Genomic DNA, 19759 nt, shown 5'->3' with positions numbered 1-19759 from the left:
CAAACACAGTCAGGAAAAGACTCATCTGAGGCTCCTACCAGTTGCAAAAATGGGCTGAAATTCCATCTGCACTAGTAATGCCAAAGCATGTATTGGGTGGCAGCGATTCCTTCAACTCCAGCCTAAGCCAAAAAACCCACACACAGTGGACAGTCTGGTCAGGTCAGGGAAGATGGATGGGCCTCTGTGGCTCTCGGCCAGGCGTGTATTTAGTGGTGAAAGGACTTGGGCCTTCAGCCTCCGGCTGTGAAGGCAGTGCCGCGTGTCACTCTCCTGTCCTTCATCCAGGCCATTGGGTGAGTCAGCATGTAGCCAGTAGGTTTTCCTCTTAATTGCTGTCCTTTCGCAACACCCATGGCTGTATGAACAGCCCCAGCAGTTTCCCCCTCTACAGGCTTCAAATAGAGTCCAGGGGAAAAGAACAGAAGCTGCCACCTAGCTGTCACCTCCCCTGCTGCCCCCAGCTTGCCTGCTCCTCCAGCTCTCATGCTCCCACAAAACAGGCTATTGTGGGAGGACACAGGCCAATACTCTAGCATTTAGAGAACCATCACAAAGTCAGGGCTATACTAAAGAAAAGGAAGTGTATTCAGTTCTGTGCTCAGCTGGAAATCGAAATCTGAGCTGCACCTGTGGGTGTGCAGCATTGTGAGAGTGTATAAGGGTCTATATTTAGTGGTATTATGACCATTTCTTTGCAGTAGAAGGAAAAAAATGGGAATGGTCTCAGAGATGTTTCAAATAAAAGTTCAGGCTTTGGGTATTGCATAAGAGCCCTTTTCAAAGATCTTGGGTCATATATGACTTAGCTCCAACGATATATATTTAGACGCACATGCACGTAAAGCTATTTTCATACGTGGAAAATATTTTAAGAGAAAACTACTTTAAATCCTAGGCTTTAATGTAACTATTTTCACAGTAGCAGTATTATCAAATGATGCAGGACTAGAACATACAACAGTTAAGAGCACAGTATTATCTACAAAGACTATTTATAATGTTAGCTGGTTTCCAACCTGGGCATATATTTTTCCTTTAGCACTGGAGTTAGTCATCAAGCTAACATAAAGCAAAAAGATTGCCATTTTGTGCTTTTCTGAATACTAAATAACTGAACTTGTATGTAGCAACCCACACAGATCTTGTGCCTAATCCAGGGTATACATCTTGTTGTAACCAGTGCATGAGAATTCATGTTCTACTTGGGCATGTCTGCATTACATTGGCAAAACAAATCACAGCAGTTACTCGTTGCAAGCCTGTGATCGCGTGACTGGAGCTTCCCAGTCCGTCGCGCTCCTTGTGCAAACCTCTGAGACGGGGCAGCCGTGGCCGCGCGGTGCTTGTGCCTCCTCTCCAGCCTCAGCCAGCCTTGACAGCCCACCTGACGGAAGGCTGTGCTGGGCCATCTGTTCAGTGTCATCTCTTAACCCCAAGTGTTGAGAGCTGTGCACTGCAGTTCATGCTGAGCTAGAGCCCTCACATGTAGGTCATTCAGCTAAAGAAATGCCGTTGGTCCACATGGCCTGTTCTGTTCTCTAGGCCTCAAGCACTTTGGCAGCTACACTGGGGGACTTCGTAACACACAGTTCAGCACTGTCACTTTTGTTTTCCAAAATCACTGATGGCTGTAGTTCTTTTTAAATATTTTAACATCACTGCTTACATTTTTCCGTGTGACATGGTGGCTCAGTTAGTCCCAGCCTTTCTTGAGAGTGAAACCCCGTATAGAAAGGCTTAATCATTTCAATGTAAAGCTATGGGCCAGTCACTTCTTTTCTTTTGTATTTTCAGAATGGTCAAATAGGAGGGGGCAGAATATTAAGACTTCTGTCAAGAAACGTAAGATGAGTTTAGCTCATCATACCAGAGAATGTAACTATGTGTCAGTTTGTGAGGAGTTTTCTGTTAATACAAAGAAAAAGGAGATGGATTCAAATCTGGAGGAAAAAATTAGTTGATCACTTGATTTTAAATTTTAAATTGTGTAAACAAAGTATTATATGATAGTTTATGACATCCTATACGTTGTACAGTTTTGTTTAGTCAGTGTGTTATACAAGTAACAGTTGCTATTGAAGCTGCTTTATTCAGCCTTTATTACTTCATTTATTAATTATTTATGGACCAGGAATTCTGTATATGGAATGACTGACTAGGCACTAACTAGACATTTGAGGGAGTATAGATATGGCCTACGCTATTTGTTTGTGTATAGCTAGGAAAAATAGTAATAATTAAGAAATATTATATTGATATCAATATTTTACAGCTATTATAGGCGTTTTTAGCTGTGTGTGTGTCAGGCATTGTATAAAGCATTTAGTATCCATTACCTGATATAGTTAGGGCTATTAATTTTCCCGTTTTGCAAGAAGGAAATTGGGATTAAAAATTAAACTGCCCAATGTGTCACAGATTTAAATAGCCAGGATTTGAGCTCAGGTCTCTCTGATGTCAGGCCCCTTGCTCGTAACCACGATGGTAATGTAACCCCTAGTGCTTGGAAAGTTGTTGAAGTAAATTTAAAGCCATAAGGGAAATAATCTATATAGGAGGAAAAATGCTTTTTCCTTTTGAAGTCTTTGACACAACTAGTTAGCACACTGAGCACAAGTCATTCTTGCTTTTCTTAAAAGCCTACGATGTCTGTGAGTTATTCTGTGACCTTGAGCGGTCGCCTGTCTGCCTCCCTGATTCACGCTGGCCTCTCCCTGGACCGTGAGGAGGGAGCCACGCTAGTGCCACAGTCGTGAGCACCCTTGAGAAGATGAGGAGGCCCCCGGAGCTGGCGAGGCGGTCAGGTCGTGATGGTGTGTCTGCGCGCTTCTTTACCAGCATGCTGATGATTGCTGTCCACTTAGGCGAGTGGCAAGGATGCCGGAACGGCCACCTCGTGTGTCCGTGCCATGCGTGAATCCAGCTCCTTTTCCTTTAGGAACAGATCCAGTGAGAGTCGGGAGAGCGCTGGGAAGGCAGCCTCCCAGGTGGGCTGATGGCAGCATCGCCGTCCCACTGCCGCCCCTGCTCCTTCAGGGCGGAAGGTCAGCAGAGGAGGCAGATGCACAAGCTGGCAGCCCCCAGTTCTGTTTTTTCTTGTCAAAATATTAATCACACATCTTTGCTCAAGGGAATTTTGTTGATTGTTAGTTAATATTTGTGAAGGGAAAGTCAGTTAGCATTATATCAAGGCATTTAGATGTCCCATTTTCAATGGCTCTGACTCTACTCCAGAGAAAATTGTTTTTGTTTTAAATCGTAAACCTCTATGAAACAGATTAAAAACTATTTCTGCAATTACCACTGTGATTCTCTGAAACCTAGGCTCTGTCAAATGCTGTGCTTTGTTTTATTTGTTTCCAAGTAGATGTCATTCTCTCTCTATTTTTTTTATTATTATTTTCTTCATTTGTATGATGTTTTGGAATGAGACACTTAAACACATACTTTGATTTACCTCTTTATATTGGAAGGTGGGGCAAAATAAACAACATGTAGTCTTAAAAAATGTCTAGTTAGGAATGCTACTTGAAAATCGAGTGACATTTTTCATCTATAAAACATACGCCTGTGAGTCACTGGCATGTGCTTTTTATAATTGATAGGTAATGCAGACAGCCTGATGGTCATAAATGGATATAAATTATCAAAATGCTATAAATGAGGGGCTGAAAGTCCAGTGACTGTTATAGTAGCTTTTTATTTAAATCTACATTTTAATTTACCTTTCAAATGTGACATATTACTAGATAAAAAACATATAAACATCAGTTTTATTCGCATTAAACATTTTTAGGAGGTCTTTCTCAGGATTTAGTTAAAGGGGGGAAAGAATGACAATTCACTTTTCCTGAGACGTGACCCAGGCAAGTCGACTTGGTTCGCGTGGTCCCTGCAGCCGCAGGCCGTGCTCTGGCCTCTGCCAAGCGGCTCTGCGCTGAAACCTGGCTCTGGCCTCTCTTTTGCTTTGCTCAAACCTGTGTTCTTATGGGGGAAGGTAATGTGAGACAGACCACAGAGCAGAAGAGCTGTGGGACCTGTGCCGGACCCTATTTGACCAGATGGGTTTGTTTTCTATTCCTGCCTTCCTCCTGGAACCTGATCACTTCTGTGATCAATAGACCGACAGTGAGCGCACGGACACCGCCGCTGATGGGGAAACCACTGCCACGGAGGTTAGTACCCTCACTGAGGGCGGCTGGGAGTCGCCTCACGCGCATGCTTTGTGGGATGGCTCTGCGTTTAGGAAGTGCATGTGCTTTTCGAGTGGAGATACATTCTCACTTTAACAGTAGGGGTTAAATATAGTTAATTGCCTAGACCAGTGGTTCTCAAACCCTGCCCTGCACCAGAATCATCCAGAGGTTCCGTCCTTTTGTTTCTCCTTCAGAAGGTTTGGGGTAGGACTCAAAAATTTCCATTCAAATTTGCATAACAAATTCCAAGGCAATGTTGACTCTGTCAATTTTAGGCTCATATTTTGGGAACCCTTGACTAAACTGAAAAATATATTTTTTTAAGTATTCCCTCATCCCAAATGAGAGGTTATGTATGTATGATAGCCATGATGAGTGGGGAGGAGGGTCACAATTAATTTAATTAGCCTGTAGACTGGATACAGATGTCTTTTTAAATCCCAGGTGGTCAAGTAATACTTGTCAAAATTCTAATACTTCCCTAAACTCATGTTCATAGGCTGCGTGCAACTTAAGTCACTCAAAAGAAATGAATTCTCTGGGGCCAGCTCAGGGGCGCAGTGGTTAAGTGCGCACGTTCCGCTTCTCAGCAGCCTGGGGTTCGCTGGCCCGGATCCCAGGTGCGGACATGGCACCGCTTGGCAAAAGCCATGCTGTGGCAGGCGAGCCACATATACAGTAGAGGAAGATGGGCAGGGATGTTAGCTCAGGGCCTGTCTTCCTTAGCAAAAAGAGGAGGATTGGCAGCAGTTAGCTCAAGGCTAATCTTCCTCAAAAAAAAAAAAACAGAATTCTCTAAGGAAGAGAAGATTAGCAAATTACTGTTAGCAGTTTATTGGAAAAACCATAATCACATTGAACAATGATAAGAGAGATGCAATGCTACTATTTATATTTTATTAATTGTATAGAGTAAATTAAATATGTGCGTGACTTATGGTGTTTTTCAAATCTTCTCTACCAGTAACTATTTAAAATTTCTGTAAAAACAATATTTATCTATAGTAAGGGAATTCAAGATGGTCATCTTCCCAAGTGCTAGCAGAATTTATTTTTTACTTTGTGATAGTGTTTACTTTAGGTTTTTTACATCATCCAATAATAACAATATTTTCTAGTTGGGTATTTAGGAAGAACTGAAAAACGTTATAAGTAGTATCTATACATCATTTAATTGAATATATCTTCAGAAAAACATTTCAAAATGGAGTTTTATTAAGTTTATTCCTTTGGAAATGCCAGAATACAATTCAAAGCTTAGAAATCATAATTTTTTAAAGCTAAAAATAATATTGTAAAACTACGGTCATGTGTTGCTTCATGATAGTGATACGTTGTAAGAAATGCGTTATTAGGAGATTTTGTCATTGTGCAGACATCACAGAGTGTACTGACACAAACAGATGGTACCACCTGCTACACATGTAAGCTCTACACTACTAACCTACAGGACCGCTGTCGTATATGCAGTCCATCACTGACCAAAGAGTTAGGCGGTACATGACTGCAGTATCCAGATTCTTTTAAGCAATTGCATATAAATTTGTTATAACTTAATTTTCTATGCCAAATATAACAAAATTACTTAAATTATCTTAATTTTGTACGAATTAGTTACACGTGGCTGCTTGTTAATATAGTCAATAAACTTCATTGTAATCCTAATGTGTGCTATGAATGAAAGATATTTTAATACTAATTCTTCAGATTTCTATAGCAGTTTTAAATTTTATATAACGAACCATGCAAACAAACACGCATAACATAGGTAGATTGTGAAACTTAAAACGAAGAGCTGTGCACTTAATGAGAGCTCCCCTAGAGGGTATGAACCTCACAATAATCTTATGAGGTTAGCTATTATTATCCCCAATTTGTAGACCAGAGAACTGTGGCTCAAAGAATTTAACACAAAGATTCCCACATTTTAAAATTTCTTGAACCTGTAGCACTTAGGAATTAGCACGCTGCCAGCATTGTTAGCATTACGTCCGTGTTCTGCAGCGCTGTAAACACTTTCCCTTCTCTTCTCTTGGGAGCCAGCACAACAGTAGTGCAGGTTGGGGCATGCTGGGTAGTCAGTCTTGTCCCCATTGACAGATAAGGAAAGTGAGAGCCAGATACACTGGTTGATTTGCTTAAGGCGACTTGCTCAAGTGCCTCCGTCTTCTCCCCCGTGACTTCACTCTGGCCCTCTTTGTCACACGGATGTGAGGTCTGGCTGGTCAGAGTGCCCAGGGCTGGCTGGCTTGCCTAGTAGCCTGGGGTTAGTACTCAGGTACACACCAGCCCAAGGATTAAACAGATCCTTGAAGTTAGAAAAATAAGGATAATGAAGTGGCTTTTAGATAAATTTGTTCTATTTGTTAAAAATTATCCTGTCTGTGTTTTAAAGAAATGATGGTAATGTTGATAGTAGTTGATTTTTTTTTTTAACTTTATCAGCCTTCTCCCCACCCAAATTTGTTTTTACATATATAGGTTCAAGAAATTTTAAAATGTGGGAATCTTTGTGTTAAATTCTTTGAGCCACAGTTCTCTGGTCTACAAATTGGGGATAATAATAGCTAACCTCATAAGATTTTTGTGAGGTTCATACCCTCTAAGGGAGCTCTCATTATTGGGTGATCATAGCCATTCGTGTGCATTTTAATTCTAATGTGGCTCCCTGCACTTCCTGAGCCATTTCTAACGTCCAGTAAGGACAGCCCTCCAGGCCCTGGCTGTCACCTGCCAAGCACAAGTGTGTGCTCGGTCACACTTGGAAGTCTCCAGGTTAAAGTGCCAAGAACCCACTGCGCAAGGAGTCTTGTATCCCGTCTTCTCAACAAGCCTCATCATCTGTGTATGAGAATGTTGTGGTTTGTGTATAAGAAAAAAATGGCATCCGTCTGCAAGAGCAAACCAGTGCCCTCACTTAGCAAGTCTGTATAGAGCACAGTTCTTCAGTCATAGAGTCAACTGCATGGTAAGACTTTATTTCCCGCTCTTTCTTGATGCTGGCAGTCGGACCAGGAGGAAGATGCAGAGCTCAAGGCACAGGTAGAAAATAAAAGTAAAACAAAAACAAAAACCAGTGTGTGATAAGTCACTGTTCATCTCCGACGTTCACGTCTCCCAGCATGCTCTGTGGCCGGTTACCCCATTGATGGTGCCGTGTGGAGGGAGGTCTTTTCCCATGGCCGGTTACCATGGTGTTGGTACAGTGTGGAGGATGGCGTTTGTTCCCGTGACTACCATGTCCCTCACCTTTCCCTTTCTTCTCCACTTTTTTCAGAATAGTCTGATTAAGCGAATAAAGGGTGAAAATGTGTATGTCAAACATAGTAATCTTATGTTAGAGGTTGGTACTGGTGCATACAGTGCATGTTCGTGTGCGTTGATTTCCTTTGAGTGGCTTCGTGTGGGCTCGTGCTGTGCTGCATGGACCGTGTGCTCGCCTGTGAAGACGTGGGGGTGACTTCTTAGCTTCCTTGGATTCCTTCCTGTCTCCTAGATATAGACCCCGTTTCTTGTGTGTGTATTTATTTTAATTCTCTCTGGTTATATGTAAATTTACACTTTTTACAGTTTACCTTTTAAAACTCTCTTGATTTTTATGCTTGCGTGAACTAGATTTTTTTTTCCTCAGAAATACCACATTTTCACCAGAGTGTTTGTGGTAGTGTCATGAGCCCTCATCAGAATTCTTTTGTTTTGACTACTAATGAGATTGATATTACTAAAGAGAGAACAGAAAGGAAAACAAATCTAAAACATTGACTGTTGGGTTCTTTATGTTCTGAATATAGGAGCTAGATAAAACTCAAGATGACCTGATGAAACATCAGACCAATATCAGTGAGCTGAAAAGAACCTTTCTAGAAACCTCCACAGACACTGCCATCACAAATGAATGGGAAAAGAGGCTTTCTACCTCTCCAGTGCGACTGGCCGCCAGGCAGGAGGACGCACCCATGATTGAACCGCTGGTCCCTGAAGAGGTTGGTATCCAGACTTTGGGCTGCAGTGGTCTTCTGTCCGCTAGCCTCCCTTCTCTGCAGGGTCGTGGCGGGGGCAGGGTTGAGCACGCGCCTGAGTAGAGAGCGCACCGCTTGTCTGTGGATAGCCTGAACTGACGTCCTCAGGGCTGCAGAGTAGGGCTGCAAAGTAGAGGGATGAGGTGGCTGAGAAGTGAATAATTGTGTCTGGGGGTCCTTAGTGTGAATTAGTCAAAGGGAAACTATGGAGCAAATCTGCTTATTCTAGCCGTAAAGCTAGGTTTCATATCTGGGAGAAATTGAGATACTATCTAAATGAACTGACGCTTTTTCTGAATGTACTTCTGCTGCAGAAAGAATTGACCTGACAACTCTAGAATGTTTCTCATCAATTGCAAGATGAAGCCTGTTGAGAATGTCTAATGTTTGCCTAAATGGTGATCTGAACTTGATAGCGTTTCAGGACCTGTTTAACTCTGGGAATGTTACACCAGGCTTTTACTGGGATAATCAGTATTTGATTTTAATTTTAACTTTTTTAAAATATATAACTCATTATTTTAACTGATTTATAATCAGTTTTTTTATTTGGTTTTTAATAGGGAAAGTAGAGGCCAGAATGTCTTTTTAAGTAGGAGTCTCCCATGTAGGAGAGTCTCTCTAAATGTTCAGCCAGAGCGTGAGGATGCAGCTGGTGCTGCCCGGGCCCAGCGACAGCAGTGCTGCTAACCTGACTGGCGCTGTCAGGCATCAGCTTGCTCTGTCTGTCTTGAAAAGGAGTAGCTTTAAACTGCATCTTCCCAGCATCATGTTGATTAACTTCTTTCTGTATCAAGACTCCTTCTTTGTGAGATATTGGTCCAGAAAACTGAAACAGAAGAAAATTAAAACTTAAACCTTTATGAGAGAAAGATCCTTTGACTAGTAGCCAGTATACAATGCTTTGGTCCTTGCAGTGAGAAGAAGAATAGAATTACAGTCATTTTGATCACTTTCTGAACACCCTTTGAAAGCTATGTATGGAAAGTGACCACAATCACTATGGAGCTGACAATTCCAATCCCAGATGAAAAGTGACAAGGTTTATGTGCATTTGAATTACTTTGAAAAGGGCCTTTTTATGCAGAATCAATGAAAAGCACTGTTACTAGTCCTCCTGTGCCATTAAACACAAGTTTCATTCAGATTCCTTGAGCTTCAGGAGACAAGTTCCACATTCAGGTTGATAGAAATATTCCAGTCCCTGCATTATTAAGAATACCACTTGTAGTTATGATTGCATAAATTTCATTGTGATCGGTCAACTTTGGCTTTTTCTGTTTCTACTGTGTCTGTTGGAAATAATGAAGAACATGCTGGCTCTGAAGATGGCAGATAGTAGATTAAGTCACAAAAACACTAAATAGCCACCAAAATCAAAACAAGGCACCCAAGCAAAGCCTCTGCCTGCATGCTGCCACTTCGGGCCCCGCCGCTCGGAGTGGACGTTTGGGGAGAAGCTTAGGGAAGCTGAAGGGTGGTTGCTAACAAGCAAGGGGCTTGAAAGGTCTAGGCCATTAGATTAATAAAAGAAGTTCTTTTCACTTACTAAATTCTTGGAGAATGACAGTGATGAACACTAATAACCTGAAGAGGCGATACTTTGAATATACTGAACTTTCCCCGGATCTTAATGCCTTTTCTGTGTCAGTGCACAGAAACTGCAGTGAGCCCAAGAAAGAATTTTTTGTAAATGATTAAAGGATGGAAACCTGTCTTCTGCAGAAGAGCAGAGCAGTCAGGTTGTTTGGACTGGAGAAGACCAAAGGCTGGTTTAGTAGCTGCTGTCCAGCGTCTGTTAAGTTGTTGCAGAGGCCGTGCCACAGTGCTCCACTGCTGCCGTGTAAAGAGGAAGTCCTAGAAAGACTTGGCTAGATGTAAAGAAGAACTTCCTAGAAACAAGGCTGGTTAACCCTGGTTATCAAAGGCGCCCTGGAAAAGCAGCTCTGAGGAGCTTTGAGCCCCAGAGGAAGAGCAGCCCCGTTTAGGCAGCCAGGGCCCTGTGTGCTTCGCTTGGCTCGGGGCTGGCAGGGTGCACTCGGGGCTCCTTGCGACCCATCTCCAGGGCCCTTGACGACATCTGAGTTTATACTCCCTTGGCGGGCCCTGGAGAGAGCCCTAAGAGCAACCCAGGCACTTCTCATGCTCTCAATTCTTGCCAGTTTCTGTATTTGGTCATTTGTTTTGTTGAAAGCACAAAAGATAATTTTATCCTCCCAGCTAGGTACATACAACGCATATTCGTTTGCAAGCATAACTAAAAGATTTTTATTTTGGAGGGGAATTATTTTTCTAAGTAAATAACTAATGATATCATCCTATTATTTAATATGTTCCACTTTAAATTTATTAAGCAGTAATTGGCCAGTTTAGAAAGAAGTACAATTATTTCTAAAAGGAAATTTTTACTTTAACTTAATTTTAAAAATGACGTCCCAAATAAAGTAATACTGTTTGTGTCAGAAGAGTGGAGAAAGTTCAATTCAGTGACCCCAACCTTAATTGGATTTCTTTTTGTAATCTCAGTGATTGTTTTGAAAAACAGTCCTTCATAGGATTCCTTCGTAGTTACTTGAATACTAAGTTTCCAAATGCCAACCAAAATGTGATACTCCTCAGCACTTACGCAGTGATGTAGGGCCAGGAGCATCCTCTTTTTAACATAGTTGGTAGTTTTATAGGTATATAAGCTTAGTATAGTCGATCCTCCTTAGTCACAGATTCCATATTTGCAAATTCACCTACTCAATAAAATTTATTGTAACCTTAAAGTCAGCGTTCACAGCACCGTCACGGGCCTTCGCCGCCGGGTGCAGAGTGGGGGCGTCTGAGGTGCTCGGTGCGCGCGTCCCAGCTGCGGTGGAACAGGCGGCTCTGCCGTCTTGTTTCAGCTCCCACCCTATAAACAAGTGTCCTTTTCACAGCCTATTTAGTGCCCCATTTTCGCTTTTTTCTGTTTTTTCTTGGTGCTTATGCTGTTTGAAATGACCCCAGAGCATAGTGCTGCAGTGCGGTCCAGCTCCCAAGTGCAAGGAGACTGTGCTGTGCCTTCAGGGCAGTGCATGTGTTCAGGAATGAGTTACAGTACTCTGGGCTGTGAATTCAATGTTAATGGATGAAAAATACATATTTAATAGGAGTCTTTAAACAGAAACATAGATAAAACAAGGTGATGTGTGGATCAGTTGATGAAAATGCCATGCCCAGCAGCTCCCATGCCCCTCGCCCTGTGTTGCCCTAGGAGCGCTGGTGCAGTGTTCCCTAATTCCTGTTCACGGCAACTTCATAGGACGGACCTCCCATGGATAACCAGAATCGATGCTCTGTATGTCTCTGCTTTCTTGTCCAGCTTTACTTTTGCTATTTAGGTCTTGGATGTGCCTCAAACTGGGCAAAAAATTCATTCACCATGGATCATCTGTTTATGGATAGAGAGAACTATCTCCATTCTCTGAATCTGAGTTCTGTGAGTTTCCATCCAGGCCCTAGGGGCCAACTCTAGGTGCAGATTAAAATCACCTATGGGAAGTTTTTTAAATACTGATGCCTGGATTCTGCATCAGAGTCTGACTCAATTAGTCTGGGGTGCACCCCACACATGACCATTATTTGCAAGCTCTCCACTTCATTCTAATGTACACCCCAATTTGAGAACCCCTAACCCAGGCGGAAGTGAGTCACAGCTCTGTAGAAACCCTCCGTCACCCAAGAGTGAGTCATACCTCTGAGAACTTTGTCTGCCAGCGCAGGACCTTGTTTCCCAATTATGATATAGAGATGAGTGTTTAAGTAACTGAACAAAATGGTTGGGGTATCCATCTGACTGTATTCTAACCCATAATAAAAGTCACTGTTTCCGTTAGCAGCTTTTCTTCTCAACACCTCTTCACTTCTCTTCAGCTGAACTAACTGGACAGGGCTGAGCGGATGCAGGATTTAGTTTTAAAATCTATCCCCTGGTTACCCTCTTCTCTTCCTGGACATATGCAGTTCTGAATGCAGACAGTGTTGACGTTTTCAATTACAGATGTAGACATTTTTGAAATTACTTGATATCAGGTAACAGAATATGCTGCAAACCAGTTTTCCTGCTATTATTGTTTTTAAGCTTTTCTCTTAGGAAAAATATTTAGTTCAGTGATTACAGTTAGAGGCCTAACAGTGCTAATCTGAAAACTACCTATAATTTTGACCTTTCCTTCTTGTTTCTTATTTCTGTTTGAAAAAGAGGCACCAGTTGAGAACGCAAAAACAAAGCAACTACATTTACTGATTCCACATGGTACATTTGGTGTCTTCCAATACCTTTCTCCAAAATGAGGCAGGACGGGGATTTTTTTTCCTTCATCTGTCTTCTTGCTCCTTAAGAAGGAGCGTATGAGAACAGTGGTGTCAAGACCTGTCCGTCAGTCCTTCGGGAGAACACTCCAGATGCCCCCCTCAACTGCTTCACAGGCACATGATTAAATGTGGTCCTAATAGACTTGGAGACGCACAGAAGCTTTAAATAGAGCTCGTACAATTATAGTGTTTACAATAGGATTTATTTTAAAATCTTCACTCTTCCAGAAACTTGGAACTTTCTGTCACTTTTTTTTTTTTTAAAGATTTTATTTTTTCCTTTTTCTCCCCAAAGCCCCCCAGTACATAGTTGTGTATTCTTCGTTGTGGGTTCTTCTAGTTGTGGCATGTGGGACGCTGCCTCAGCGTGGTCTGATGAGCAGTGCCATGTCCGCGCCCAGGACTCGAACCAACGAAACACTGGGCCGCCTGCAGTGGAGCGCGTGAACTTAACCACTCGGCCACGGGGCCAGCCCCTCTGTCACTCTTTTTTAGATTAGTCTTCCCAGCTGTCCTTTCTTTCACTACTACCCTGTGGAGCTGTACACTGTGCACAGAGATGGGCTCAATAGCTAATGTCTTGCCACTTGAATTATGATTATTTAATACTAAAGAAAGGAAGAAAAAGTAGATAAAAGGGGAAAACTAGTTCTAGCATGACATATTTAATGTTTCTTTCTTAATTTTATATATTAAAGAAAAATATGATATGAAATACTTAATTTTTCACCAAGGTATTTTGAAGTTAACTTTTTTAAATTATTCACCATGTTATTTATAATCTTGGATGTACTTGATATTTCTTTCTGGAACAGTAGAGAAGTCTGTCTAGGCATAACTGGCTCTATTCAAATTCACAGGTAATGCTGTGACCCCTGGGCACTCCCTTAGTCTATATCAGGCAGCACCTGAGTGGGGAATATAGAAACAGAAGTGAGGCTTTATTCCTGACTTAATGTTTTAATGTTAACATTTACTTCGAGCACTCAGTTTTGTGGTATTTCAGGTAACTGACGTGTAGACGCTGTCAGATGCCAGGGCGCTCTTTATCTTGCTCTTGCACGTTCTCTTTTTATAGAAATGAGAAGTGTTTGCGTCAAAGAGGAGTTTCAGAAAATAATCTGTTACTCTTCGGAAATAATTATGAAACTTTGAGATGCTTTCAGACCATTTTTCAAATTAATAAACAATTTATTTGTTCAGAAAAAAAAAGAGTGTGACTATTACATGTCTAGCACGATAAAGGAACTCTCTTCCTAACTTGCCTTTTTGGAAACTGTCTACTTCCTTCTCCCCAACCCAACCCCCTCTATTCAAACAGACCAAAGAAGAAAGAGAGATTTCTGAAAAAGTTGTGTTTTTGCAGCAAGGAAGCTCTCCATTCCTTGAGTCCCAGGTAAAAACAAACATACAGGAATTTTCCAAAAGAGAAGTGCTCTTCAGATTTCAGTGTCAGTAAAATGCCTTTAGTTCTGTTTTTCTTTTAAAATTTAAACCTTATTTAAAACTAAGGGAGCTACGTCATTTCTGCTTAGAGCTGGGGAGGGGAATTCAGAATTTTCTTCCTGTGTTAGTTATCAGCCGTCATTTCTTTATGGCTTTTGCTCCTAGGTGATTATATCTGTCTATGGTAATTTGCATTATGCTTTCTAATAATATTATTGGGACTTCTCACTGTCTGTGTTACCCATGGAGTAATTTAGATGACCTTGACTGATTTTGAAAGTTGTGAACTTTTGTTGGTTCCCCACCAGCCGAGTGTGATGAAGAGAACACAGGAGGGAGACTCCGTGGGCTCTGTGGTTACCTCGCGCCAAATCGTTTTCCAGAAAACTGTCCCATCGACCCTAGAGGTTATTTTTCAGTTCATTTCATTTAATCCAGCACGAGCATGTAGATTAATCTGTGATCCTTTTTCTCAGGTACATATTTCTAGATTTGAGTTTTCAGGCCATGATAAATAGGAAAGTAGAAAACATCCTAACGTGTCAGCCAGGGTGCTCGTCTGCCCCCCGTTGGTTTCTCTTCCCCCGTAGCCTGGTAGGCTCGTCAGCTGCCTCGTCACACCCTAGGAGGGTCCTCCACTACAAAAGCTTAACTGTCATTCTTCTGCCTTAGTGGGACTAACACTGAGGAAACCACTCAGATGGGGGCTTCGGCTGTAGATGACATTGGAGCCTGTACAGACCACCATGGCCTGTTGATAAGAGGCTCTAACCATGGGAAATGTTTCATTACAGAGTCTTGAACTCAGGCACACTCAATATTTATTGGATAATGAGTGCCATAGTGGATTTGATGTCCTGTATAGGGAAATATCATTTACAACATGGAAAAGGTATTCACAGAAATTTGTGGAATACTGGCAAGTTCTCTGTGAGAACAACAGATATGAAGTACAGTGTTTGTTTCATACGGAAAACTGCCTTTTTGTGTCCATACAAGTAAATCTAAATAACTTGTGCAACTTCAATCATGTTATTTAATGTTGAGATACAAAATGATCAGATATTTAGCTTAAGATCAGATATTTTTCTTGCAAAATTTACTACCAAAGTATGTTCCCATTTGAAGAAGCCTGAAATTAGAACTCTACATGCAGACTGTATTTCAAGTTGCAAGTTAGAGCTTATAAGTTTCTTATGAGAAGAGATTGCAGCCATAATTATGAGATAAGAACACCAGCCTCCACAGTCACATCACAGGCCTGCATGTAGCTCTCGCCCTGCTTTTCTTAAAGGATTCTTATTTTGGAAATGAGATACCATCAGAATTTCTAATTTAGCTTTTATATTTCGAATATAGGGCACAGAGGATTGGGTTATTGTAGACAAAATACCCACTGAGGTAGTTGGTGGTGATTTGAAAAGGATTGTCACTTACAAGGTGGTGACTGTGAGCAGTACAACTGGTGACATCCCCGCAGACGTGCTGAGGTCTAGTGCCACTGACATGCAGAGCTTCTGTGACTTGGCCCAAGAAATGCAATGGAAAGAAGAGAGCAAACAGAAAATATACACTCTAGGAAAATCCTACGATACTGTGTCGGGGAAAATCGTTACTATGACTGGAAAAGCTAAAGAGGGGGAGAAGGTGGTGCAACCGTCCACTCTGGAAGCTCTTCAGAAAATGGAGAGAGGATTGTCAGAGTCAGGGAAGGTCATCTCAGGTGTGGCAGAGTACGAGGTCCTGGAAGCCGTTGCCGATGAGGAAGCCAAGAGAGGACCCGAGGTCCAGACTCCAAAGCGGAAATTGTCAGAATCCCTGTCTCCCATCAAGGAAGCCGAGTCTCGAAGGCAGAGTCCTGAAGAAGACCTCCAGAAAGCTCAGATGCTGGGAAGGGATCCAGCTCTCCACGCTGGCCTAGGGAGCGTGCGCTTCAGCAAAATGGAGCCAGCACCGGAGAGTGAGGCCTTAAAAGTGGGACTCTTTGGTCCCAGAAGGAAGAGCCTGTCCGAGTGGAGATACTCCCAGGAACCGGCCATCGCCGTGGCTGCTGCTCATTCCGTTACCGAGTCGGCAGCCTCCGGAGTCGCGGTAACCAGTGCCTTTGGTTTGGGCCGCCGTTTCAGACTCCAGCATGACCTGTTTGGGGCAGCTCCCTTCCACCCTGAACCTTTCTGTTTCTCTTGCTGCTTGACTTTGTGTTGAAAGCAGCCAACCCAAGCTTTTTAATTTTTTCATTGTTAAACCAAAACCGCAGTCCAACGTAAGCATTGAAACAGTTTCCGTTTATTTCCAGCTCCCCGTTCTTGAGATGTGGTAGTGCTGCTGTTGCTTGCAATGAAGGGAAAAAACGATCTGCCTAAACCAGCGTTGCCCCAGCCCTAGTAACTGCTTTACCAAAGAGCTCACGGTCACCTCGGTTTGCTGTTTTATCCCATTCTTTTCTGTTTCCAACGTCTGCACCCTGGATTCCTTCCTCCCTCCTCCCGCTTCCCTCCGCCCAGAGTTTTGTCTGATCGGCTGTGAGTGTCTGTGCCTCTGTACATATCTGTCTCTGTGGTTGACTCTCCGTTTCTCTGTTCACTCAGACTAAACAGTCTACTGGTGAAAAGCTCATGGATGGCTCTGAAATCTTCAGTTTATTAGAGTCTGCAAGAAAACCGACAGAATTCATAGGAGGGGTTACTTCTGCTTCTCAAAGCTGGGTTCAGGTGGCCATTTGCTTCCATCCTTGGTGTTCCTGGCTCTGCCTGTTGCCTTTCTTTATGCCTTTTTGGGGTGTGTGTGTGTGTGTGTTTTGCATCCAAGCAGCTTTGCCCTACACACCTCACACGTGTCTTCACCTATTTTCCTTTGAGCCTGCTTGCCTGTTTATGCCTTTGTTCCATTTCAGGAACGTACTGCAGATGTTCAAAAGGCAATCGTGTCGAGAAATTTTAACAGCATGTAGTTTTTTAAAGCATTTTATGTCACCCATTGGGTCTAAGCAAGCAGCCAGAGCCAATGTGAATGTGCTACGATGCTTTCGTTGTTTGGTTTTCGATTGCATTTTGTACTGCGTTTTGCTGCTTTTGTGGATCTCCTGAAGTAGCAGAAAGGCTGGGGGGTTGTGCGGGGCAGGGGCGGGCAGCACAGGCCCTGGGGGCGGAACGAAGGCTAATTTATGTTTCCTGTAAGTGTTTCTGGTTATAAGCACGTGGCACTGGCTTTAGGCATCCTAGTGAGTGGCTTCTTTTGTTTCCTATTTTTTGACCTTTGGTTTATGGACAGTCACACTCACCCCACAATCTTTTCCCATCCAGAAAACAGAAACCCAGGCAGAGTCCACCGAAGGTGCCCAGCACCCCCAGCCACTCAGCACTGAGAAGGTTGTGCAGGAAACCGTGTTGGTGGAGGAAAGATTCGTGAAGCATGTGCACGCAAGCGGCGATGCTTCTCACGTGGCTGGAGACGACGGGGATGCTGCAGCCCAGGTGGCGTCTGCTGATGCTTCTGGTGCTAAAGGGAAGGATGGTTCTGCTCTGACGGAGGGGGCTAAGGAGGAAAAAGGGGAGGTGGCCGATCAAGCTGTCCTCAAACCGGAAGAGATGGCCACTGCTTCCCACGAGCCAGAGGAGGAGCCGAGTGCAGCAATCCATATTTCTGAAACTTTGGAACCTCCTTTTGAGGTAACTAGTCCTGTTGCTTTCAGCACTAAAGTAAAACTTAGGTGGGATTCCTTCAAGTTTACTTCAGCCTCACGATGGAGCCATGTTCAGCTCTCTACCCTTTCCAGGTGCAGTGTGCATCTCCTCGTGTTTCCTTCTGCAAGGCGATCAGGTAGTTTCCAGCTGTGAGATCACATGCAGATGTTTATAATGGTTATTCATAATGTATTGTTCCAGAAAATGCTTTCTGCTCTCATTGTAATTGGCAATAACCTATGGAATGCATGGCCAGTGAAGATATTAGAAAATCTGATAAATTATTTCTGATCAGTGTAGTTGTCCAGAAGGACCAAAAATCGTACTTGCCCAGATAACAAATGCCAGAACTTTGTTCTTTATCTTCTTTTATTGAGATTCCTAAAGTATATGTGAGGTTAATGTCTTATTACTCGTTCCTTCTTTCCAAGAAGTTATTTAATAAGAGGCTAATTTATGACTTTTTAAACTGTTAAGATTAGTTTACGAGATAGAGGAGAGGCAAGGTAAAAAGTTTTTTTTTTTTTCCTTTACCTGCAACGTTCCATGCAGACGATGCTGTGGAATTTTCAGGGACTGTTTGACGTCTGTCTATTGTGTGCCCCATTCCTCAACTTACCCCCATGTTATATGTAAACATTTATTTCATACTAATCTGTGCTTATTTATATCCACCAAGAGGGGAAGAAAAAACAAACTGTGTGTCTGTGCAAACTGTAATAGCCCCTCCTTACCTCCCCTGGGTACAGGCGTCGGCTGTGAAGACAGAAATCATCAGCTTTGGCAGTGTTTTACCAGGAGGAGTAAAGCTTGAAATTTCTACCAAGGAGGTGCCGGTGGTTCACACAGAGACAAAAACCATAACATATGAATCATCACAGGTAAGAGCGTCTGTGAAGCCCACCGCCCCAGCCCTTTGTTTACCCCTCTGATGACGCAGTCCGTTGACCTGTGGCTGCGTGACGTGTGTGAGACTCGGAGGGCCCAGCAGCTGCCTCCGTCAGGAGCAGTGCAGTAATGGGAATTTTATGACTGATCATGAAGCATCAGGGGCTTAAGCAGGTCTTCACATATCTCAAGATGTAGAAAAAGGCTCAGGAACCTCTTTCCCTAGCCGAAGATAAGGAAAAATGTCAGCTCAGCCAGCCACTGCTCACATTGCGGAAGTCCCAGTGTTTAATGACGGTCAGCTCCAGCCATGTTTGGTTCAGTCCTTCCTCACAGCAGCAGCCCCCAGGGCTGGTGGAACAGCACAGGGACGGTGAGAGGTCACTCAGTCATCGCAGTGCCCTGAACTGACAGGACGAGCAGCTGAAGGAGTGGTGCGAATATGGGAGGGTGCTGTCTGTTCCTCTGCTTTCCTAGGTTGACCCTGGTGCTGATCTGGAGCCGGGCGTGCTGATGAGCGCACAGACGATCACGTCAGAAACCACCAGCACCACGACCACCACCCATATCACCAAAGTAAGTGGAATGGGAACGGAGCGAGAGAGGCGCTCCCTCACAACATCTTCCAGGGTGGGCTGTGCAAGCCAGTGGTTCCAGGAAGGTCATGATGCAGGATGATGCCTCGGAGCTTTCACAGTAGTGATGGTGCATTTGTCCTCGTGTGCTAGTTTCTGTTTAGGAATATACATTCCACGTCCAATAGCCTTTGCTTAACACTCAACTCCAGGACTTGGCATATAGTAGGTGTTCCAGAAACACTAGCCAGCCAAACCCAAAGGACTCCATTCTGTCCTTGCTTCTGAGATTAACAGTTTTAAATAACTGCCACAGAATTCTTTTTCAATTCTTAAAGAATGAATGATCTTACTTAAAACTCTGTCAGCATTTTCTGCCATTTCCCCCCTTGAATAATGATCGTTCCTCCAAGTGAGGAGATTCATAATGCTCGTCTGTTACTTTCAGACTGTGAAAGGAGGCATTTCAGAGACGAGAATTGAGAAGCGCATTGTCATCACGGGAGACGCGGACATTGACCATGACCAGGTAGTGTGTGTGGCACGGCCCGTTCTCTGGCAGAGAAACCCGAGTTGGCCCTGCTCTTCCCAATGCTATTCTTCTCGTC

At 43.2% G+C, this 19759-nt stretch overlaps 1 protein-coding gene across 50 annotated transcripts in view; it reads left to right on the top strand.

The window, feature by feature from the left end:
* The window catches only part of EPB41L3 (erythrocyte membrane protein band 4.1 like 3), a 228812-nt gene that overhangs the window by 206490 nt on the left and 2563 nt on the right, over positions 1 to 19759 (top strand). For 11 of the 50 annotated variants that reach the window (XM_070627390.1, XM_070627391.1, XM_070627401.1 and 8 more), the window contains 8 exons: positions 4125 to 4178; positions 7206 to 7241; positions 7991 to 8182; positions 16594 to 16716; positions 17308 to 17673; positions 18438 to 18569; positions 19054 to 19152; positions 19600 to 19680. In XM_070627390.1, the coding sequence (XP_070483491.1) occupies positions 4125 to 4178; positions 7206 to 7241; positions 7991 to 8182; positions 16594 to 16716; positions 17308 to 17673; positions 18438 to 18569; positions 19054 to 19152; positions 19600 to 19680 (1083 nt within the window). Of the gene's footprint in view, positions 1 to 4124; positions 4179 to 7205; positions 7242 to 7476; positions 7543 to 7990; positions 8183 to 13880; positions 13956 to 14313; positions 14413 to 15364; positions 16097 to 16593; positions 16717 to 17307; positions 17674 to 18437; positions 18570 to 19053; positions 19153 to 19599; positions 19681 to 19759 lie in introns of all 50 variants that reach the window. The other 39 variants (XM_070627366.1, XM_070627365.1, XM_070627357.1 and 36 more) reach the window with 10 other exon arrangements.

The sequence above is a fragment of the Equus przewalskii genome, chromosome 7 (genome assembly GCF_037783145.1).
Source record: "Equus przewalskii isolate Varuska chromosome 7, EquPr2, whole genome shotgun sequence".
Classification (NCBI taxonomy): domain Eukaryota; kingdom Metazoa; phylum Chordata; class Mammalia; order Perissodactyla; family Equidae; genus Equus; species Equus przewalskii.
The sequence above is the reverse complement of the archived record's forward strand: the minus strand, read 5'-3'. Positions and strand labels throughout refer to the sequence as shown.